The sequence below is a fragment of the Furipterus horrens genome, unplaced genomic scaffold (genome assembly GCF_987537825.1).
Source record: "Furipterus horrens unplaced genomic scaffold, mFurHor1.1.pri manual_scaffold_3, whole genome shotgun sequence".
NCBI lineage: Eukaryota > Metazoa > Chordata > Mammalia > Chiroptera > Furipteridae > Furipterus > Furipterus horrens.
In genome coordinates, this window is record NW_028327173.1 from 17,641,104 (window position 1) to 17,666,469 (window position 25,366).

Below are 25,366 nucleotides of genomic sequence, written 5' to 3' on the forward strand. Positions count from 1 at the left end.
GAGTCCCAGTCAGGGCACATGCCTGAGTTGTGGGCCAGGTCGTCAGCTGGGGGCATGACAGAGGCAACCACACATTGGTGTTTCTCTCTCTCTCTTTCTGTCTCCCTTCCCCTCTCTCTAAAAATAAATAAAATCTTTAAAAAAACATAAAAAGATTTACTTCTTTAAAATTGAAAGGAAGGAAAGGATAGGAGAGGCTTCTTTGGTGATAGAATTGATAAGATTTAACTCTTGATTGGGAATTGAACTCAAAGGACATTGGAGTCAACCATTAATTACCTTAACAACGCTAACATTTGGGTACATACTCTGTGCCAGGCAGTATGAAAAATTATTTACATGCATTAACTTAATTTTTTAACAATCTTGTAAAGTAATTACCAATATTATTTTAATTTTGTAGCTTAGGAACCAGGCCAAGAAAGATTAAATAATTACCCAGCTAACATGGCAATACCTGAATTTGAAACCAGTTCTGTCTCTTATGATCAGCAATTAGCCTTTTTATAACTTTTAGTTAATATTACAGTTTTATAACAGTTAGCACTTCAAGTTACACGTGAATTTTTTTTTTTTCTCTCCATGGGAAATTATGGGGAATATCTGAGACTGTTGAACTTTGTTTCTTGTGGTGTGTCTACCTCCCCTGCTAGATTGTTAGCACCTTTGAAGCATGGGGCATGACTTGATTCATCTATATATTTCTAGTACTTACCTCAGTTCGAAGCATATGATAGATTCATTCATTTACTGTTCAATAAATATTCTTGGAGCACCTGCTCTGTGGTGGGTATAGAGTGATAAACGAGAAAGACAAAATCCCTTGCCTGATAGTGTGTGTATATGTGTGTGTGTTTGTATATGTATATATGTACAAATGCATGCGTACACATATATCAATATTATTGAATAGTAAGTGCTGTGAAGGACAAGCAGGGTAAGGGAATAGGTAAGAGAATGAGGCGAGAAAGAGGGTGGGTGTGCTATTTGAGAAAAGTTGGTCAAGGAAGGCCTCTCTGAGGAGGTGACATTTGAGTAGACACCTGAATGAAGTGAGGAGAGCCATGTGAATACTGGGGGAAGGCATTCTAGGCAGAGGGAATAGCAAGAGCAAAGTTCTTTGTGTGTGCAAATAACAGGGAGGCTAGTATGGCTTGATTGCAGTTGGAGAAGGAAGCATAGGTCAGGGAGGTAGTCAGGGATCATATCATATAGGGTCTTGGTGCTTAATAAATTGTATTTAGTAGGTTTGAATGAATGATGTTTTTCTACCATCTTGGAACTCTTCTTGCTGCATTCTCCTTGTGCTATGTGGTACCTGCCACATCTTATTGACCCTAGGCAATATGAATTAGAATTCCTCCTTTGGGATTGTTTGGTGAGGAACTGGGAATTTGAAATTGGTAGTAGTGCCTGTCCCCCAAACCTAAGACATGGCCATCATATCTAAGTATACATTCTGAACATGAGTTTAGACATATACCCATATCCATCCAACCCTGCAAGAACCTGTACCCATTGAAATATGAGTAGCTATTTTTTTCTTACCTGTTCAGCAACAGACATGGGTTTGGAATAGCTGAGCATATCAGCCTGAAATATGGCAGGCCACTGTGAGGCCACTGTGTGGGTTGTTATCGGTACAGCTGAGGTTGACTGCTCGGTACAGAGTTGTCATCAGTATGTGTTTGGTACAGAGGAAAAATACTTGACTCTGCCTGTTGTGGAATGAAAGGTCTTAGCAGGTAATTGCTGAGGCAAATATAGGAAAAAACCTAATAGCCTCCAAGTTATCTCTGAGGAAATTGAAGAACAACATTTCTTTCTTAGATTTTATTAAAGCTGGGGACTGTGAAACAAGGAAGGGCCTAGGACAGAAGAAGCAGCAGGAGAGAGCCTAGATGGGGCTGCTGTCAGCTCACTGGAGAGTCAGAGAAAAGGGGACCCTGGTGACAAGTTCAGAGGGTTAGCCTGGGACGAGCTGTCACTGCATTGCTCCACTGGTTGCAAATCTTGGGGGGACCCTTAGAGTTTAGGAGAAGGAAAATTCACTCAGAAAGGAAATTCAAGTGCACATGCCCTAAGGAGGGCACACAAAAACAGCATTTCTGTTATTTAATGTTGCTAACTTATTGACATTATTTTGTTGACTAAAAAAAAAGCAGTTGAACTTTTAAAACTGATTATCAAGAAATTCTGTAGGTTTTTCTTTCGAAGTTATTTTCATATTTTCCTTTTGCTTTTTATTTCATTGCCACCTTCTTGAGTGTTCGTGATCTGAACATGTGTATTCCAACAGCATACTCTCAGGGCCTCTGTTCCCGTCTGGTTCATCCTGATAATGCTATCAGCAGTATGTCCAATTATCCCCTCACCTCCTCAAGAGCCTACCGTGGCTCTGTGTTGTTTGCTTCATCAGATCCTAATAGTCCACCTTGCTTTTACCCTCTCTGTCATCTTTACCCAAATTAACCATATTGTCTACTTCTCTTCACCCTTTGCTCTAGGCAGACTTGCTTTCTTAACGTCGCTAAACACTGGCTTTTGCTTATTCTGTTCCTCCTTTCTTTAATACCTTTCCCTTCCTCACTAGCTATCCAAATCATACAGTTAGTTCTCTGAGTTGTACTTAAATCCTGCCACTTGTAACCAAGGCTTCCTTTGCTTTTAACAGTGAAATCAGAAAGCATGGGCTTTAGGAGCCAGTAGATCTGTTACTGAGTCCCTGTTCTTCTGTGTACTGTTAACCTTGAAGAGGCTATTTCCTATTTTTGTCTGTTACCCCATCTAAAAATGAATAGTATTGTTAAAGTGGGATGTTTGAAAGTGCCTAGTATAGTGCCTGGCACATAGTAGCCATTCAGTAAAGGGTGGTGTCCTCAGTTGAGCCCCTGCCCCACTGTAGTTTACTAATCAGGTGAGCAGGCTCAAGAGTCAGGCTACGTGGCTTTGAATCCTAGATCTGCTTCTTACTAGCGGGGTAACATATTTCTTTACCCTCTATTTCTCAATATTCTCGTCTATTATAAAATGGAGTTAATAATATTTATTTCATGGGTTGTGAGGATTAAATGAGGTAATTTATGGAATGTGTTTAAAACAGTGCCTGCAACATAGTGTTTAGGAAATACTAGCTATCATTTTTTTCCTTGAATTTGCAGGCAATTTCTTTTCACAGTTTAACACTTACTTATATTCTCTATTCTCTAGTTAATTTGACCTTGTCATTCCAACTATAGAGATCACTATTAGTTTTGTGGAAATAGAGAGATCATGAATTGTATGTTTCTCTTTAGTTAGCTGCAGTGCCTGGCACAGCAATGGATATGTAGTTGGCATTCAGTATGTACTTAATTGATTTTATCATTGCTAAGTACATTTTCCTTGGTCTTGAGTTTGATAATAATAGATATCCTTAATTGAGTCCTTTTATGTTCCAGACACTATCCTAAATTTAGATTTATATTATCTCATTTCACTCTCACAACAACCACATGAGAGGTCTCTTGTTATTCTCATTTTTAAGGTGAGGATACTGAGGCAGAGAGGAATATAGCCTTTTGCTCAACATCAAGGAGCTAGGAAGTGGTGGAATCAGGAATAACAACACATAGGCAGTTGTAATTCAGAATCTCTACTCTTAACTATTACATATTCTGTCACTGGTATGTTAAATGAAAGATTATAATTTTGATATTTAGTAATCATGTTCAGTTTAGTTTGGAGCTTTATTATTGTAATACAGTGGTTAATTTTTATAGGTCAGGTCATTTTCTTGAAGCTATATGAAAACAATGTAAATCTAATTTTCAGAATAAGACACAAAATGACATAATTGTCATAATCACTTCATAGGCTATCATTTTCTCATTTGGTATAAATCATTTTTTTGTTGAATTTTTTTATTATTATTAATAATTATTAAATACTGAATTAGAGCATTAGAATCTGTCAAATGAAGATAATTTTTTTCCACCTGTGATGGTACTTCCTTTCACTGTGACTAGACTTTGATTTGGATTAAGGGTCATTTGGCGATTCAGATACTGCTTAAAGCTCATATCAGCTAAAAGCACAATTTAGAGTAGTTCCTACTGTGGGTATTAGCTGTAATGTAAAATAAATTGATTTCTCTTTGTAGTCTTTTAAAAGTTTAAGCCAGTACATGTTTTTAGAAATGAAAAGTCAGTGATAGAAGAAATTAAAGTCTAGTTTTAAAAATAACAAAATTGCTTACATAGAACTGAATAATTATCTTTACATTTGACCTAGTCATCTGGTTTCCAGGGTTATGTAGCATTTCATATTAGATACCCAATTATTTTCATCCAAAATGTTGTAACAAATTAACCTAAAATAAAATTTTTATTTACTAGAATGCTTAGAAAAAAGTTTTCTCATTAATCAAGTTGAACAGAAAACTATTTTAGATGCAATCCATTTTGATAAAAAATCTTTCCCAATAGATTATTTTACTTTTTGACATTTTAAATCTATTCAAGTGAAAATAAGTATATATGTAAACATTTTTGTGTGTGTGTGCTTTAGGTTTATTGAAGGACACAATTCTTAGATGTAAAATAAATGGGTCATTGAGACACTATTTTTGAATAAATCCCTGATGTTGGTGATTATGGAGGGCAGTGTGCAAAAAATTATGCTTCTTTCGGTTCCAATAAACTACTGTTCTTATCATTTGAAATTTGGGGTATGTGATACCTGGTCTTGATGGAAACTTAGGAAAATATCTTAATATTCAGGAATTTAGAGGGAGTTGATGGAGGCTTAGATTAATTCTGGTGCTTAGTTAGCAAATGATCCTATAATGTCTCCCTACTCCATACCCCCCCCCCCCAACACACATACAAATTCAGGTAATCTCAATAAAAGAAGTAAAAAACAATCTAGATGAAAGAAGTTCTCAGATGAGAATACAGAAATAATAGCTGTTTTTTAATGGATTTTTCCCATATTCTAGAAAATTTCTATTTCTCTCTAGGATATTTAATAAGTTTTGATAGATGATTAATAGCTTGATACTTTGCTATATCTCTCTAGTTTCTAAGGAGTGCTCTACTCTATGAAGACAGTAAATAAAATGAGATGTTTCCTTGAACTTTTGTAAGCTCTGCCTTTATGTATCATCATATAGTCGACCAGTGATATTCTAGAGGGGTGTGTGCGTGTGTGTGTGGTTATGCAAATACAAAAATGAATAGAATGTGGTCCTGCTCTCCAGAGGCATATAGTCAGACCACTCCTATTTGTACACAGGTGGAGCCTCTCTAAGCCAAACTCCGGCTTGCAAAAATAATCTTTGGTTACATAGCATCATTCTGGGAGTAGAGCTTTTTTTGTTATTGTTGAATTTTAGCATTGAGCAGTGGTGGGAGCACTTAGAGATCATTTAGTCCTCACAGAGTTGTAAAGATTTAATGAGAAAAACAGATCCACCCACACAAATAGTAAGTATTCAACATATGGTCGTAAACCTGAATATCATATACAGTTTTGGAAAGAGGCCCAACAACATGAAATGACTTGAGTGGTACCACACACCTAATTAGTGGTCAGGTCTGATTTCGAATTCAGGTCTCATTGCTAGCTCCTGTTCATTTACATCTTCTTGAAAGCAAGTGTCATGATACAAAGGGGAGGCTAACTCAGTTAATCAGTAATTACTTATATACCCACTGAGTGCCTGGCACTCTGTTGAACTCTAGTGAGTACCCAGAAATATTCCCAAAGGTGGGAGGAAGTTGGGGGAGCAGGTCAGAGCAAGGACATCAGCCTATCCAGAGCAGAGAGCTATTAAGTTAGGGAGGTATCAGATAGGCAAGGTGGGGCTAAGTGGAACACAGGGAAATGGAGGCCTGCCCTCTGTCACTACATCCTGTTTCCTTTAAGTGCCAGCCTTTTGAGAGAACATAATGTGACACAAAGAATATAGCCATTGAAATTAGCCGTGGGTTTGAATTCTGATTATTATTACACTGCTCAAAACCCATCAGTGGCTTCTGATTTCATTGAAATCCGAAGTCTTCGCACTAGCTTATAAGGCCCTATTCAATCTGGCTCCCTTCTACCTCTTTGGCTTCTTCTGTTATCTCTCTGTACTCTAGTCACACTGCTTCTGCTCTGTTCCTCCATCACACCCAAGAGCTCTTGCATGGGGACTTTGTACTTAATACTGTTTCTGCTAGAAAGCTTCTCCTCTAGGTATTTGCATGGCTAGATCTTTTACTTCCTCCTAAGATGTCTCTGCTCAGTATCACCTTGTCAAAATTCTTGACCACCCTATATAAACTAGTACCCACTCCCCACCCTTACCTGAATTTATTTTCCTTTATAGTACTTATCACTACCTGATATATGCTATTATTTATTTCTTTTCATTAAAATATAAGCTTATTGAGAACAAATGTCTCCTAGAACATATATGGAACAGGGTAGAGTAGGTACTCTGAATGAATTCTGTAGCTCTTGTGAACCCTGAGAAGTACTGTATTTTTTGCTCTATAAGATGAGCTTTTTCCCCCCCAAAAGTGGGGGGGAAATATCTGTGCGTCTTATGGAACAAATATTGCATCACAGACCGTGATGTGTATTACCTGACCTGTCAGCAGTGGTGACCGCTGTTAGAAGGGGAAACAGTAGGCCCACGTGAAATCCCTGGGGACGCTTAAATGTCCCACTTCACTGCTGAACCTCAGGGCGTTTGGTCAGTATGAAGATAGCTAAGAAAGTGATATCAGTGATTGTGAGCAACTGAGCTTCATAAATTCTGACACTAGCGATGATGAGTTCTTGGGGTTCCTAGAAGACTAGAAGAGTACTTGAACCTTAAAGCCTCTCCTCATTTGTTTATTTATTTATTTATTTTTAGAGAGAGGGGTAAGGAGAAAGAGAGGGAGAGAAACATCACAGTGTGGTTGCCTCTCACACACCCCCAAGTGGGGACCTGACGTGCAACCTAGTAATGTGCTCTGACTGGGAATCGAACTGGCATCACTTGGTTCGCAGGCTGACGCTCAATCCACTGATTGAGCCATGGCTTTTCTCCTCATTTGTTAATGACAGTGATGATGGTTCTTAATACCGCTGTTGACTGCTGTTCACTTTACATGGTTGAAATATTATTCTGTTACATTTTATTAAATATTTTAGTACACCATTTGGTTCAGAATATTTTTTTTCTTGTTTTCCTCCTCTAAACCTAGGTGCGTTTTATGGTCAGGTGCGTCTTATAGTGTGAAAAGTATGGTAACTTACCTGCTGAGATGGACTCCTCATGGGCAACTGAGTGCCCAACTTTTATTCTTAGTAAGAGTCGTCTAACGGCCATTTGCTGACAGGAGCCCCTCATGTACTACTCTGTAGTCCAAAGAACCTCAGACTGAACTCTCAGCACTACACTCCTCCACCTCCACACTCCTTGTTCATGCTGTCTGAGTCAACTAGTGCAGGGAAACCCTGGTTTCAGTCTTTCTACCAAGAGACTGGGACCTGCCTGGTCCAGTCAGAACTATGCAAATAATATCCTCATTTGCATCTATACCAACCAATCAAAATGACATGATTTAGACCAATCAGAACTGTACAATTTGGAAACCTCATTTACAGGAAGACAGGCCAAAATGGGAACTGTGGTCAGGAGATTTTTTTTTTTTTTTTTTAAAGATTTGATTATTTATTTTTAGAAAGAAGGTAAGGGATGGAGAAAGAGAGGGAGAGAAACATTGATGTGCAAGAGAAACAACTGGTCATCTCTCTCACGCCCCCAACTGGAGACCTGGTCTGCAACCCAGGCATGTGCCCTGACTGAGATTCAAACAGTGACTTTTCAGTTCGCAGGCCGGCACTCAATCCACTGAGTCACACCAGCTAGGGCAGGAAATTCTTTATAAAAGGTGACCTCTTGCCCTGGCCAATATAGCTTGGTTGGTTGGAGTGTCATCCCCTAAACCAGAAGGTCTCGGGTTCAATTCCTCGTCAGGGCACATGCCTAGGTTGCAGGTTTGATCCCCAGCAGGGGCATGTATGAGAGGCAACCAATCACTGTTTCTCACCTTCTCTCTCTCCCTCCCTTCACCTCTCTCTAGCATCAGTAAGCATGTCTTCAGGTGAGGATTTTAAAAAACCACAACGGTGACTTCTTTGTTTTGTAGGAGCACAATTTAGTTTGCTCTCTGAATTTGTGTCTCTTGGGCTGCAGCTCTTTTTGCTCAAATAAATGCTTTTATTCCTTATTACAGTCTGAAGTTAATTTTGGTTGACACTTCTTATGATCCTCAGTGTGCCCATCTGTAGTAGTGGGATAGTAACACTTATTTAAAGAATTATTGGATCAACCCTTACTGGTGTGGCTCAGTGGGTCAGGTGTCGCTCCACAAACCGAAAGGTTGCTGGTTAAATTCCCTGTCAGGGCACATGACTGGGTTGCAGGCCAGGTCCCCAGTTGTTCTCAATTAATGTCTCGATTTGATCGCTATGAATTTCAACTGGTCTACCCAATTGTGGAGCATCGTACAGTGGGAACTCTCTAGCACGAAACTCTGCAAACCACTTTTGACATATTTGATCAGTTGTAGCACCTTGTCCATGTATTGCACAAATCTTTTTTTTGCATTTCATTTGCATCTTTACCTTTCTTGAAGTAATAAAGCCTAATATGCTGAAAATGTTGCGTCTTTTCTTCCATCTTCAATATTAAAATGGCTACACAAAAATTCACCAGTTTTGACAAGTTTTTTTTTAATGTGTGCTGATATGACAGCTGTCACAACACAGTCTAACAGAATTGTTTCAAATGAAGTTAAAGACAACTAAGTGCTGCTAGAGCCATCAGACAGAAAAACCAAATGGACTTTTTGGCCAACCTAGTATATACCAATGATATAATATATATTGGTTTCTTCATTTTCCACTAAACCATGCATTTAGCTGTCAGTCTTTCACAAGTGAAACTGGCAATAATCCTGAGAGGATAGAAAATGCCCTTACAAAGGAGACTGCTTTTGGCTAGAGAGTCCCATATGTGGTAGGCAGTTAAATAGATGTGAGCAAAGCAAGTGTTACCGGAGAGGGGACCTGGCCCTGAGTGGTTCTGCCTAAGGCTTGCCAGTAGTGTGTGGGTTTCTGAATTCATGCAGGAAAGACTTCATAGAACGAGTCCAGGTGATTTTTAGAGGACATCTTTTTGTTTAAAGATTTTATTTACATTTTAGAGAGAAGGTAAGGGAAGGAGAAAAAGAAGGAGAGAAAATTGCATATGCAAGAGAAACATCGATTGGTTGCCTCTTGCATGCCCCTAACTGGGGATCTGGCCCACAACCCAGGATGTGCCCTGACTGGGGATTGAACTGGTGATCTCTCAGTTCACAGGCCAGTGCTCAATCTACTGGGCCACACTAGCCAGGGCTAGAGGACATTGACTGATTATTTTAATTTGTTTTTTTATTTTTTAAGTATAGTTTATTGATCATGCTGTTACAGTTGTCCCAATTATTTTCCCTTTGACCCATCTGCCCCGTAACCTCCTTCCTCCAGCAATCCCTCACCCCTTAGTTCATGTCCATGGGTTGTGCATGTAATATCTTTGGCTTCACCCCTTCCTATATTGTTCTTAACTTCCCCCTGTCTATTTTGTTCCTACCAGTTATGCTTCTGGATCTCTGTACCTTTTCCCCCATTTTCCCCTTTCCCTATCCCTGCTGATAACCCTCCAAATGATGTCCATACCTATGATTCTCCTGTTCTGATTGTTTGCTTAGTTTGTTTTTATTTTTATTCTTTTAGATTCAGTGTTGATAGTTGTGAGTTTGTTGTCATTTTACTATTCATAGTTTTGATCTTTTTCTTAAATAAGTCCCTTTAACATTTCATATAATAATGGCTTGGTGATGATGAACTCCTTTAGCTTTACCTTGCCTGGGAAGCACTTTATCTGCCCTTCTATTCTAAATGATAGCTTTGCTGGATAGAGTAATCTTGGTTGTTGGTCCTTGCTTTTCATCACATTGAATACTTCTTTCCAGTCCCTTCTTGCCTGCAAAGTTTCTTTTGAGAAATTGGCTGATAGTCTTATAGGAATTCCTCTGTAGGTAACTTTTTTCTTTTCTCTTGCTGCTTTTAAGATTCTCTCTTTATCTTAACCTTTGACACTTTAACTATGATGGTCCTCTTTGGATCTAACTTGTTTGGAACTCTCTGTGCTTCCTGGACTTGTATGTATATTTCGTTTGCCAAATTTGGGAAGTTTTCCTTCATTATTTTTTCACATAAGCTTTCGATTTCTTGCTCTTCCTCTTCTCCTTTTGGCACCCCTATGATTTGGATGTTGGCACGTTTAAAGTTGTCCCAGAGGTTCCTAAGCCTCTCCTCGTTTTTTTGGTTTTTTTTTTTCTGTTCTGGGTGAATGTTCATTTTTTTCCAAATCTTGATTTGAATCCCAGCTTTCTTCCCATCACTGTTGGTTCCCTGTATATTTATTTCACTTTGTGTAACCCTCACTTTCTTTATTTTGTGGCCGTACTCAGTCATTTCTCTGAGTATCTTAATCACCAGTGTTTTGAACTCTGCGTTTGATAGGTTGGCTATATCTGTTTTGTTTTGTTTAGTTCTTTCTCTGGGGTTTTGTTGTGTTCTTTCATTTGGGCCATATTTCTTCGCCTCCTTAATTTGGCAGCCTCCTTGTCTTTGTTTCTGTGTATTAGGTAGAGCTGCTTTGATGCCATGTCTTGGTAGTATAGCCTAAGGTAATAACTGTCCTATGGGGTCCAGTGGCACAGCTCTCCCCTATCAGCCAAGTTGAGTACTCCAGATGTGCCCTTCGTGTGGGCTAAGTACACTCTCCTCTTGTAGTTGAGCCTTGGTTGCTGTTGGCAGATCAGTGGGAGGGATTTACCTAGGCCAGTCAGCTGCAAGGACTGGCTGTGACCACTGACAACCAATTCCACCCTCTGTGGAGGATCAGCTGTGCAGGGGCAGGGTGGTGATGCTCCAGTATTGTCTGTAGCTGTCCACTGGGTGTGCTGGCCCTGGTGTTTCCCCGGTGGTGCAGGCCATGGTCAGCCCCCACCTGTGTTTTGCGCAGGGCAACCTTCCTGAGCTGTAAAGCAATCTGAGATGGTTACTACTTGTGCTCAGCTTGGAGATTCCCAAGTGAAGCCCACCTGTGAACCTAGGCTGATTGCTGGTAGTGCTGGGCCTGGGGCTCACTGAGACCAGCTGTTGCTTGTTTGATAGGATTTAGGAAGTTGTGAAGCCTGAGCTAGGACCAGCCATTCATATGGAAAAGCAGCTTGGGTGGGCCTGTAAATTGGGTGGGCTGTAGTCTCTGAGGATCTCCAAGGCAGGTCAAACAGTGTTAGCCAGGGTGATAAAAGTCTCAAATATGGTACAGGCTTACTGGCTCCATCTTGATGGATGTGGTTTCTTTAATTCTGTAGTTGTCAGATCTCCATTCAGCTCAATTTCTGACAGTTGTGGCTGATGGTTGTTCTATATTTTATTTGTAATTTTGATGTGGTTGTGCAAAGAGGCAAGCCATGTCTCCCTGTGCTGCCATCTTGACTGGACCCACCCAGGAGTCATTTTTAATCACCCCCTGGGTTCCTGCAAGCAGGGGCAGAGGACACTAGAGATGCTTGGAGAGAGTTTTCGGACGGTGGCTTTGGGGAGAGAACTGAGGGAGCAGCCGCCAGGATTCCTGTGCTGAGTCATTTCCCATACTGCAGGAACCATCCTGCTCAGGCAGAGCAGTCCCCTCCAAGTTGCATTAACCTGAGGGGAAGCAGTAGCCTAGGGGACATTTATTAAATCTGGGGACAGTGAAACAAGGAAGGGCTTAGGATTGAAGAAGCAACAGGAGAGGGACTAGGTGGGAAAATGAGCCTAGGCTGACCTTTCCTCCTCTGGCATGTCGCTAGTCAGGTGGTAGACCCCCTTAGAGAAGGAACAAGGGACTGAAGAGTGGACTCCTGTGTCTTCCATGCTGGCCCTTGTACAACCACTCCCTTAAGCATTAACCCCTAGAGATAGCATCTAGGCCTCAGTTGTGTTTGCTCCCAGGCCCAGGAAAACAGCAAAACCAGACAAACAACACTGACTGACATCAAGACCAACGGACATCAATGACCCCTTGCCCTGGACCTAACCAATAAGTAGAGACCATAACCTTGAAGGGACTCACCCTGAAAGCTGATGAATATGCTATTGGGATTCTCCCCTGAGACCTCCAGATAAATACCCTCAAGACGAGGACCCAGCCGTGGTTGGGTAGCTCCAAGAGCCTTTTGCCTCTGTGACTTGTTTCCTGAGCCTATTTTTTCTACCTCTGTGACTTTTAAAGAAACTTTATTTTACAGTTTGAGTCTTGGTTTGAATTCTTTCTTAGCCAGAACTCAAGTCTGACTCCACCCGTGTAACACTTGGTGCTGTTATTGCCGCCAACACATATACCTATTGTGTTATATTCTCTCTTGAAGTTGTAATGCTCTCAAAAATCAAGCAAGCCAATGAAAAAAGAAATCTTACAACAGCACAATTGCAGTCTCTACAAATGAATGATGAATGGATGAAAGAATAAATGAATAATTCTCTTGCCTTCCTTGCCAAACAGAAAAAGAAAATAGAAAGCATGCACAAAAGAAATGGAGGACTCTGTTCCTTTTGCAGAAATCAGTGAGGACAGGTAGCATGTTCAGATTCCCAGGAAGACTGGTGTTAAGAATGTTCCTCCACCCTGGCCAGGTTGCTCAGTTGGTTAAGTATTGCCCCCATATACCAAGGTTTCAGATTTGTGCCCTGGTCAGGGCACATACAAGAATCAACCAATGATACGTGAATAAATTAGAACAACAAATCCATGTTTCTTTCTCCCCCCCCCCCCCCAATCTCCCTTAAAATCAGTTTTTTAAAAAAGGAGTGTTCCTGCCCTGGCTGGTGTGACTCAGTGGCTTGAGTGTCGGCCTGTGAACCAGACTGTTGCCAGCTCGATTCCCAGCCAGGGCACATGCCTGGGTTGCAGGCCAGGTCCCCAGTTGGGGGCGTGCAAGAAGCAACCACACATTGATGGTTCTTTCCCTCTCTCTGTCCCTCCCTTTCCCTCTCTCTAAAAATAAATAAATAAAAACTTTAAAAATTAAAAAATTAAATTAAAAAAAGGAGTTTTCCTCCTTACTGGTAGATAATCAGTTCCTCTGGATTTCTCCTAGTGCACTATTGCAGGACTAGGGGCTTAAACATCCAGGAGTCAAACAAGATTATTCCTAGTCTTAGCAAAAATATCTAGAAAAAGGTAGAATTTTCTGAACAAAAGCGTGTATTTGACTATAGACAGCATAGTGAAAAGAACACAGGTACGTACCCAAGATTGACTTTGTTGCCCTTCTACTTATTGTGTACCCTTATGTAAGATATGTTTAAAAATATGTTTCCTCACCCTCAAAATGAAGATATATCTACTTTAGATCGTTGCTCTGATAATAAGTTAATGTATACAAAACTCCTAATGTAGTGACTGGCACATAGAGATGCTTATTCAGTGGTAACTATTTTAAAAAAGATTTTATTTATTTTTTAGAGAGAGGGGAGGGGAGGAAGATTACAGGGAGATAAACATTGATGTGCAAGAGAAACAGATTGGCTGCCTCTCACATGTGCCCCACGAGGGACTTGGCTCCCGCAACACAGGCGTGTGCTGACTGGGAATTGAACCAGTGACCCTTCAGTTCACAGGCTAGTGCTCAACCCACTGAGCCACACCAGGCAGGACAGTGGTAACTTTATTAATAGTAAATATACATACCTTTCCAAAAATGTTTGCTCTAAAAAATTATTGTGTAATAGTGAATTGTAGTTTTTCCTGTGATATTTGTTATCAAGGCCATTTTATTTTATTTTGTTTTAATCCTCACCTGAGGACATTTTTTTCATTAATTTTAGTAAGAGAGGAAGGGAGGGATTGGGGGGTGGGGGCGGACATTGATGTGCGAGAGAAAGACAGACTAGTTGCCTTTTATATATGCCCTGACTGGGGATCTAACCTGAAACCTAGGTATGTGCCCTGACTGAGAATTGAACCTGCAACCTTTAGGTGTACTGGATGATGCTCCTGCCAACTGAGCCATACCATCCAGGGCCTATATTTGGTATCAAGGTCCTTTTAAAGGTGATTCAATTTTTATTCACTGCCATGGGAAATCTGGAAAAATAAAGAGTTTCTTGGGGGGTGATGAACAAAACCACCACCCTCCACTTAAAGATGTAGTTACTTTATGGGACAAAGGTGAACCTGGAATTTTAAAGGGATATACCAAGATTTTGATCATAGCAAGCTTTCTATTAGTTGCATGTATTTATTCAGTATGTAGAAAAGCTGGTGATCTTAGACATAGGTGCTCATGATGAATCTGTTTTTTCTTTTAACAAGTCTTTTTCCCTTCCCCTCCTTAGCTGCTCAGATAAAGAATTTGATGAGCCAACTAGGAACTAAACAGGACTCCACCAAGCTACAGGAAAATCTGTGAGTAGCTTCCTAACAAGGCTGGGTTTTATGAGGGCCCTTTGAGGACACAATGTCGCTGCTGCATGGAAGCTTAGATGTCAGGCCTGTGAAGTCAGAATGAGAAGCAGTGGGACATGAAGTAATAGCTGGATCCAGAAGAGGGGCAACAAAATATATTGATGGGTTGTGATCTTCCCTGCCTCTTATGGTCCTTGATCTTTGATTCTTTCTTCCTTCGGGTAGTTTAGCAGAACAGTTCAGGGAAATAGAGAAGTGAATCCCTACCTCTCTTAAACTATAGTTTGCCTAAGTGAGCCTCCCTGTTGGCAGAGAACTTCTAATGATTTGCAGAGGTCATCTCATCTAATTGGATTTCCAACTGTAGACATTATTAGAAAAATTTATTCAGAATGACCCCAGAGGAGCCTGAGAGAATAGTAGACTGGTAGTAGAGACAGGTGATTCTTTTTCTTTATCACATCCTTCTTGAGTACGTTTCTGCTGTTAGAAGTCCTGTTCATCTTTAAAATATACTGAACAATGTTCTTTGTTTCCTGTTTTAGACATTGTGAAGTGAAAGAATGATTTACTACTTTAAGCTTTTTCCAGGGAGATGTGAAATATTTCTGGATATGTTAGTACTGTCTGGGATGTTCTGGCTCCTGACTGACTCCCTCTTATTTTTGACTCCCTTGTTTTTTATCTTAAGAGTCTCCTTTTCTGTGAAAAAACATGAATAATTAGTAGTGTGGTTTCCCTGTCCTCCCTTAAAGTCTTTGTAGAAGTGTCCAGATAACAGATGAAAACATGGCTGACAGGAGTATTTTTTGTATTTTCACTACTTTTTAATTCCACCCAATATTTGCATATTCTTGCCTCTTTAAAGTCCTTTCCCCTCCACTCCTTACATATGTTTTCACACGATAGGGCTTTTTTGTTTTCAAGGGAAGAACCAGAGCGTCAAGCATAAAGGGACAGTAGGGAGTCAATGGTAAAGCTGAAAAAGCACCAGCTTTAAGCAAGAACTTGGGGTAGATCTTTGGAGGTTGTTCTCTGGGTTAGGAGCTGTGCTTTGAATGCACATTTTATCCAACCGCCAGTGCCCGGATTCTGTCTTTAGGCAGTGGACTGTGGCAGTAGCCGTGCAGAACTCCTGGGAATCTCAATGTGAGTTTTGTGAGAGAGTTCGGTGTGTTAAAGCTCTTAGATTTAGCTGTGGGGGCAGTTGCTCTTCTTAAGTTTCTATCAGAACTGCTGATGTGCTTTTCTTTTCTCCCCAGAGAGTTAAAAGGCCTCATCAGCAGGTTTCAGTGAGGCTGGTTCTTTCTACTCAGTAGTGTGAAGAAGCCTTGAAGTGGGTTTGTTCTGGAATTTTGTTGTGAACCTGGGCATCTAGTAACTGTTTCTTTGAGTTCCCATTCATTCCTGGCCTTGTGGGACACTCTGAGAACAAGCTAATACTAACTATAAGAGCTCTCAAGAAGTGAGAATATCCTGAGACATGTCTTTTCTCTCGTAGGCAACAGTTACAACACTCTACAAACCAGCTTGCCAAGGAAACAAATGAATTACTGAAGGAATTAGGGACCTTGCCCCTTCCCTTATCTACTTCAGAACAGGTACGTATTTTCTGTTTTGTTTTGTTTTTAATAGGAAAGGACTTTGTTTTAATGGGAGGACAGTGTGTGAAACAAAGATAACTTCGCCTTTTGTGCTAGATAGACCTCTAAACCTCAATTTCATTATCCGTAAAATGGGGAAATGTGTCCATTGTGACAAGAGAAAGAATGTGTGCACCAGATCTTGCAAAGTAACGCATTAACATATTAATAAAATAGGTTTAACTGAAAAAGAATCTCAATGTTTGCATCTTTTTGGGTGTTGGCCAGCAGCTTTAAGTTTTCAGGCTTGATAATAGTTTGTTTTGTAACAGTATCTATAAAGTTCAATCATATGTCTTTTATATTTGGCAGTCACTTCCATGTCCCATCATGAGTCATTAATAGATCTTGGGTTGAGGAAATGCTCAGGAAAAAATATTTCTCTTTTCAAGTCATTTTATTCAGTGGCCATTTAAATCCTTTAAAAACACACCCTTTTTATAGGATTCAGTGGTTTCCTTGATAGGCCATGCCATTTGCTCACACATTCCTGAAGTCCAATGTGCTCCCTCCATTGGGGCTTGCCTCTTACCTGTCACTCATGGTCTACCTCAAATCCTATCTCTTTTAGGGAAAAAAACCCTTCATCTACCTAAACCTATTCTGAGTGCATTTTGCTTTTAGTTTCTATACCATTTATGGGGGGCACTTAACTTTTATTATTGAACTTTTAAAATGATGGTGTCCTATTTCTAATGGCTCTAAAGGTGAAGCCTACAACTTCCTTATCCAGGGGTTGTCTGTGAGTTGTGGGTATTGGAACATAAAATAATATTAAGTATGTTGTGATCATCATTTTGACATAGAGTAGAACTAGAGTGTGTGATTGTTACATGAAACTTGTTTCATATGTATTTATGTATATGGTACTGGATCAAGACAGAGAAGGAAAACTCTGACTCCAAAAAACCTCCGCTGCCTTGCGGCATACCTCTTCAGGGGAAAGGCTAAGGGAGTAAACCCCGACAGAAAATCCGGAGCCGGAGTCCCTAAGGCGGTCTGACGTTGTAGTCAACACCGGCAACTCCTGCGGCGCACCTGAAGCCAAGCTGTATTGACTCCGTCTTTCCCTTGGACCCTTCAGCTGCGAAGAGAGGGGGGGTCTGCTGCATGGGCAACAGCAGACCCTCCATATCACCCTGCCCAGGCTCTGTAGCTTCAGCTTAACTGGAGAGGACACTCCAGCGTCATCGCAAGATGTGGATTCAACACGGGAGGAGACAGATACCGTGTCACTCCCGAGTCGGACTGCACAGCCATTCTCGGCGGTGCAGATAGACTCTTAAGAAGCTACACCATCGTCTCTCGAGACGGATGGCTGCCGACGACGACGACTGGATCAAGATGCCACATTCTTATGGTGTGTCTCCCATCAAAACAGTTTGAAGGTCACTAGTTTAACATATACTTGGTAAGCTGTTTAGTGAAATACTGTATATATTCAGTCTTTGGAATTTTGGTGCCCCTTGCACAAAAGAGAGGATCCAAGGCTAGATGCCTTCTTATCCTGCTACAAAATAGTTAAGATAAAAGTAATCTTCATGTAATCACCCTTTGGTTATCCATCTGTGTGCTGTTTGTTTTAGTTGTTATTCATGCTGATATTTCAGTTATGGACAAATCCCCTCTTGCCATCCAATATCTCTATATTGTTCCAAAATTACCCTCCCCTCCTCCCAGCTATGTACTTAGGGAATACACACTTGTAGATAATGGTAGTAGTGAGAAAAAGAGTCTAAGGGTCTGATGCAAACAGAGTATTGAAAATACTTAAGAGTTAAATAGTAGCCTAAGCAAAATATAAATAGAAAATTAAGTCTGCTGCCAAAAAAGAAAAAAGAAAAAATGGGTCTAATGTATTCTAAAATCAAATAGCAGTTATTTTTGGATTATGCATGCTATTGTTCCCTTGCATTATCTTGGATTATTAAGAAGACAAAATATATCTACAAACACACTGTCTCTGGTGAAATATAATTCCTTGATTCTCTTCCTCCTATTATGTGGAACGCTCTTTTCCTTTTCAGACCTTTCTTCATTTAATTAACCTTAGTCACATTGCCCTTCTTTTGCTGCTGTCCTATACATCAGGCCGTGCACTCTGCTTACAGTATTTTTTCATGCTTGTGTACTATTATCAGTGATCTTCAAGTTGCTAAATCTGAGTCTTTTTTGGTCCTTAGTCACTTTTCGTCTCTGATTCATTTGATCCTCTTGCCCATCCTGTCTCCACTGAAACTATTTTTTCCATGATTGCCTTTCATTTTCTCTCCTCAGTCTGGTGATCCCTTTCTGGCCTATTTTCTCTTACCCTAGGTTGAGTCTCACCCTCCTTCTCTGACCCTATCGCTCTGCCATTGATCCTGTAGTTTTCTCACTCTGTGCTTTCTCCCTCAGGAGTCCTATCTACTTTTATAAACTCCGTCATCTTTATGAACGTGACTGCCAGGTCTTTTTCCAGCCCTATCCTCTAAGCCTCTATTGCCAATTTCTGTTCTGAACTCCTCTTGAAGATACTGCCTTCATCTAAAATTTAATGTGTTGTCTTTTACTGAATTCCTCCTGTTTTATCCAAACCCCTTAACTAAGCTGATTGTCGATATACATTTTCATAGAAAATTTGATCTTTTTGACCTAATATCTACTCACCCAAATTTGTCCTAAGGAAAAAAGTACTAAGTGGAAAAAAAACAACAACTGTGTACTCTGGAGCCAAATTTCCTGGTTTTAAATTCTGTCTGTGCCACTTAGAGTATGACCCTGGGCAAATCTCTGGACCTCGGTTTTCTGATTTGTAAAAAAGGGACTATAACAGTACTTAACTAAAATAGGTTCTAGCATGGATTAAATGAGTTATTAAGTGTTTATATTGGTGCAAGCACGTGATAAGCACTGTATAAATATAAGCTATTATAGTAGGGCTCACTTCAGCTTGATTTATAATAGAGTGGAAAAATATAGAAGGAATGTTTACATAAAATTTACTAGATCATCTTGATGAAATACTATGTAACAAAGACTAACTGTGAAGAGTATGGCAACATGGAAAATGTTTATAATATACTTAAAAGATAGTATTTTTGGATAGTGAGATTGGAGAATGATTTTTTTCCCCCTTATTCTTACAATGTTTATGAAAAAATAAAAATCCCAGAAAAAGGATAAAAAATTTCTTATCTAAATTTGCTTTCAGTATTACTATCACTCTCCCATGTATGAAATTTGAGTCATTCTTGACTTTCCCCCTCTCCTTACAGCTACTCACTGAATCGTAATGTTTCTTAAACTCACTCATTCCTTTGTGTTCCCATTACCGACAGATACCATATCCTTCTAACCTTAAACCCAGACTATTGCAGTAAGCTTTTTGACTTTTTTCCCCCATTCCATCTTATATACCATCACAGACTAATTTGTCTTAAGTTATCATTTTGTACCCATTATGTTTCCTGCTCAGAAATCTTCATTGTTCTTTGTTCTTTAGAGGTTAAGTCACAAAATCATTAGCTTGGTGCTTAAAACCTGCTGTAGTCAGTCCCTTCCCTGCCTTTCCAACTTCATCTTTTAGCTATTTTCATGAAAAAAAAACTTTGGTTCCAGCTAAACTATCTATCTCCTTATAGATCCTCTTCAAATTTCTGCCACCATGCCTTTGCTCGCACTGTTCTCCTGTCTGGATTTGCCTAACCCCTTCTCTGCTTATTCACACCATACTCTTTCTTCAAGTGCCCACCTCCTCTTGGGGCCCTTTTGCCCCCTTGAGTTCTTACTGATTATACCTGCCTCTACACTCCTATAGTACTTATTAGATAAGCAGATATTTATAATGATTTGTTACTTGTATGTCTATATCCTTTGTCTACAAATACATGGTGTAAGCTCTTTGAGGTCAGGAGTCCTCAGCACACAGCAAGTGCTCTCAGGATGTGTTTTTTTGAGATGTAGAATCAGTAAGCTTAATTAAGGTGGCATGTCACTATACAAACTAGTTTTCAGATTCTCAAAGATTTAAAACCTCACCATAGGGTAAAAGAAAATAACCCTACAGTTTTCAGAGATGCTGTGAATTCAGCATAGATAAATATGGTTTTAACATTTTAATAAAAAAACAATCTTTTTGGGTCCAATGTGAGTCCAAAGATATTTATTCTGCTTTTGATTCTCCAGGAAACCAACATTCTGAATTGCAGTTCCCTTTGAGATTACCTTACAAAGTGAATGTCACCCAGTTCCCAGGTTTGTCAGAATGAAAATTCTGATGTGGCCTAATAGTGTTAACCAGGGATTTGAGTTAGCAATGAGCAAAATTATTAATTTAAAGAAGACTCTATTTCATAGTAATTTTGCTAGTAGGGAATCTTTAGGGGGTATAATATTGCTTTTAATGGGTATTAAAATCAAGTAATTTGGGGTTAGTATGCAATTTCAAGTTTTTGTTTCATTTCCCTAGCGCCAGCAGAGACTTCAGAAGGAACGCCTCATGAATGACTTCTCTGCAGCCTTAAACAATTTCCAGGCTGTGCAGAGAAGGGTATCTGAAAAGGAAAAGGAGAGTATTGCCAGAGCAAGAGCTGGATCTCGACTTTCTGTAAGTTTATTCCTCAAAGGAGACTTGTGCAAATTTGAGGATGTTCTTTCCTAAGTCTTTTCCTCTGACCCTTAGCCTTTGTTTATTATCCCCCCAAATAACAAACACAGACATTAGCTGCTGCGAAGTGCCAGATTGATATCATCTATGTAAAAAAATAATAGTGTGTGCGCGCTAAGACTAGGAAGGAATGTGCACAGTGGCTTTAAAAAGTGGCAGGTAGAATTATGTGTAATTTTTTAATCGTGATATTGGTCTTTTGCTAAAAACTTAAAAAAGAATAAATCTGTTTCTTAGAATGTAGTAGGCTAGGTTATTTGGACTAGCCTTCTCTCTGAAAAGAATTAACAAACACTAGATTTTAACAAACCAGCTTCTCAGAAGTACCTATGAGCCATGAAAATTTTAAGGTCAAAATCTCAGAGAAGGTAAGAACCTATAGAGGTAAACAGAGCACTGAAACTGCTTTTGCACTGAGGACAAACTTGAACTTCAGTTTTGATGTTCTCATGGCATGAGGGTGAATAAAAGTCAAAGCTCAGGGTCCATGCAAGGTGGAAAATCTAAAGGAAGATGCTCCTCAAATTAAACTGGGCCCTAAAAGACTATCTCCCAGTGGATTGCAAAAAGATTGCATTAGCACCGAGCTGAGCAGGTAGAAGACAGGAGGGAGGGGAAATCCAGACTAGAAGCTGTACCACAAAGTAACCTTCAGGCAAATTGACCGGACAAATTCATACTACCTGAATGGTGCAAAAGCCTCAAGCTTCAAGTAGTCCAGAATTGATAGAGTACCTACATGCCAGAAAGATGCAAATAGAAATCCTGTCTGGTTAGACACCTTCATCCTAGCCCTGAAGCAATACCCTCAAACAGTTCCTGATGTGTGAGCAAGCAGCATAGTATTAAAAATAACCAAGCACACAAGGAAACAAATAACCCTGAATGAGGACTAGTGGAAACAACAGTGAGGTGAAATAGATTTATGAAGACTTCTGTTTTTATTTTATTTTATTTTTTATTTATTGATGAGAGAAAGAGAGAGAGAAACATCAATTTGTGGTTCCACTTATTCATGCATTCATTGGTTGCTCCTTGTATGTGCCCTGACTGGAGATTGAAACAGCAACCTTAGCATATTTGGACATTGCTGTAACAAACTAAGTTACCCAGCCAGGGCTAAGACTTCTTATTAGAATTATGAAGCAACTACACTTATTGTGTTTAAATAAATAAAAGAAAGATTTGAAAACACCTGCAAGAAACAGGAAACTACACAAAGCATCGGGAAAATGTCAAAAGATTTTCCAGAACTGAAAAATATAATATGGAAATTAAAAACTTCATGGGTGGGTGGCTTAGATTAGAAGCTACAGTAGTCCCGCTCTATATCGCGGTTCACTTATCGCAGCCTCACTGTATTGCGGGATTTTTAAAAAATATTATATTTTATTATTTATCACGGATTTTTTCCTATGTTGCGGGATTTTGCTGTACTGTATATGTATGTTGTTAAAGTTACGTAGATTTAAGAGTGTAGAATATGTTTAAGAACATAAGTAGTGTTTATAAAAGTGTGGAAAAGGTTAGTAAGGGAGTGGGAAAGGTTAAAAAGGGACTGGGAACAGTTTATAAGTGTGTGGGAAGGGTTTATAAAGCCTTAAAATATATATAAATACTAAAATAAATGTAAGGTTCCTACTTGGTGGATATTCACCTATCGCGGGGGGGTCTAGAACGTAATACCCACAATAAGTGAGGGAATACTGTATTACCCAACTTGTAGGATGGGTGGTTAAGAAGTTAAATAGAAAATGAAGATTGTGAGAAATAATGAAGTGAAAGGATCTAACAATTTTAATTGGAGTTACAGAGAAAGAGTAGGGTAAATATAGAACAGAGATGATATTTGAAGAGATAATGAGTGGTAATATTTCAGAACCGATGACAGACACTAACAAATCTGTAGTTTCAAGAAGCCCAGCCAATCCCAGGAGTGATAAATAAAAAATTCTCATTTAGATACATAAAAGAGAAACTTCAGAACATCAATGACAAAGAGAAAAATCATAAAGATAACCAGAGAAAAACAATAGAATACTTCATAGATGAAATAGTTAAATTAACAGTTGACTTCTCAACAGCAACAGTGAAAACCTGTGGAGTGCCCTCTTTAATGTTATGTAGGACAATTCTAAACCCATTGAAAGCAGATATCGAGAATGAGGGCATTTTCAGTCAAAAGAGAATTTGCTATCAGCAAATTGCAGATTGAAACCCCATTGACATACTATTTCATGTCCAAAAGAAAGGCAAAAATTGTAAATTCTGTGAACACCGAGGGTTTTTGTTATGGATGCAGTGCAACAGGAATTTTCACGCCTGGCCAGTGGTAGTATAAATTGAAACAACCACCAGAAAACATTTTGGCTGTAACTTCAGAATACATGTATAACATATGACCCAGTAGTTCTGCCCTAGAAAAAGCTGTATATATTGGTACCAGGATATATGTACAGGAATGTTCATAGCATTATTTCTAGTAGTCAAAAATTAGACACATCCAAATGTCCATCAACTGTAGAATAGATAAATACATTGTGATATATTCATATACCATAGTGTCATACAGTAAAGAAAATGAGCGAACCACAGTTACATTTCAGCATCAGGGATGGATGTGACATAATCCCATTCATGTAAAGTTCAAAATCAAGTAAAATGACATTAAATAAAGGCACATATCATTAGATATGTGTAAAATTCAAGAAAATTATTATCACAAAATCAGGATAATGGTTACTTTAAAAGAGAGGGAGAGGATTGTAATTGGAAAAGGGCACTCAGGTAGGCTTTAGGGCACCAGTAGCATTTTATTTTTGACCTGGGGATAAAGTAAAAATGGAAAAACAAAACAAAACACAAACAAAAAATAACCCATAGTGTTCCTCCACATGAGAATTTTGAAAAAATTTTAAATTTCGCTTACCCTTTTAATTATTACTATATTAAAAAGGGAAAGCTTTTCAAAATGGGGATAGATTGCTCTTTTAACATTTTTCTTAGTTTTTAATTACAAAATTAAATACATGCATTAGATTGATTTTTGAAGTGAGTGCCACTTTAGTACTTAATATGCTGTAAATGTCCATTTTTTAAAACCTTTACATGTTTTACAAATTTGTTTCAAGTTTTCAACTTTCCCTTTATCCACCTCCCTCCAAATTTTAAAATAGATTATCATTCATTATTACTTCTTTCTTTAGTTTTTTTTAATTCTCACCTGAGGACATGCTTATTGATTTTAGAGAGAGGGAAAGGAAGGGAGGGGGGAAAGAGAGGGAGAAAAACATCGATTGGTTGCCTTTCATATGCACCCCAACCTGGGACTGAGCCCCACTACCTGGGCATTTGCCCTGACTGGGACTTGAACCTGAAACCTATCAGTTTGTGGAATGACACCCAGCGAAGTGAGTCACACCAGCCAGGGCCATTATTACTTTTAATCCTGTTTTTGCCCATATTCTCTTCAGCCTGTTTAGTGTTATTTTTGTTCTGAGCCCAAATGGGAATGCAGATTTGCTTTCACACCCATTCCCTAGTTGAGATAGATTGCCAGAGGCCTGTGCCTTCCTATAGATCCTATTGGAGCCAAGGAATGTTGCTTCTTTCCACTTTAGCTACAGGAAGCCATTGTTCTGTATTTCTGTGACATGTTTCTGGTTAACAGCAGCAATAACGCCCTCTGCTTTCTAGGCGGAAGAGAGGCAAAGAGAGGAGCAGCTCGTCTCTTTTGACAGGTAAAGGAATTATTCAGACAACCTGCTGGCTAGTTGAGATGGGATTCTATCCTTTATACTTTCAACTTTAAAAATCAGTGAGGAAAAAATAAAGGGAGACCTGGTGTCGGTAATTTAAAATCCACCAAATAAAACAGAAACGTCAAAACCATGGGTTTTTCTAAGATCTTTGAATTATGGAAGGAATACTTTCAAGGTGAATAAAAAATTCCAGGAACCCCCTGATATCCTTGTGTTGGGGAGAGAGCCTGGCTCACCAGTAATAAGTATTAAACCACAAATGTACAGATTACGAGGTCTAAATAACTTAATCTCTAATTCAGATTTATCATTTTATCTCTAATTCTTCAAAGTTATTGGATCTCTGTTTACTCATCTCTAAATTGGAGACAACTCATTTTTCTAGGACTATTAAAAAGAAAGCAGTTTGTATCTGAAAATGTCTTCTTTCTTAACTTCTTCAAACTGTATCAACTATAGTAGGTCCTCAGATAAACACCGTCTTGTTCAATGTCATTCTCTTATAACGTTAACTAGATGCTAAAGGAACATAATTCTTTTTTTTAAGATTTTATTTATTGAAGTGCAGGGGTGGACAGGGCAGGGGAGAGCAACAGGGAGAAAAATTGGACAGCTATAACAGAACAACAATAAAAGAAGATTTAAGAAAAGTAATAACAAAAAAAGAAATACAGAACAAAATATAGTAAAGAAAATAAATTAAAATTTTATTTATTCATTTTTAGAGAGGGGAAGGGAGAGAGAGGGGGAAAGAAATATCAATGTGTGGTTGCCTCTCACACGCCCC

At 39.1% G+C, this 25,366-nt stretch overlaps 1 protein-coding gene across 1 annotated transcript in view; it reads left to right on the forward strand.

Annotated features, from left to right (window-relative positions):
- Positions 1-25,366, forward strand: part of STX12 (syntaxin 12) — a 38,477-nt gene that overhangs the window by 2,155 nt on the left and 10,956 nt on the right. The window contains exons 2-5 of the mRNA XM_090268897.1: positions 14,458-14,527; positions 16,029-16,128; positions 20,621-20,758; positions 24,515-24,558. Coding sequence (XP_090125023.1) covers positions 14,458-14,527; positions 16,029-16,128; positions 20,621-20,758; positions 24,515-24,558 — 352 coding nt within the window. The remainder of the gene's footprint in view (positions 1-14,457; positions 14,528-16,028; positions 16,129-20,620; positions 20,759-24,514; positions 24,559-25,366) is intronic.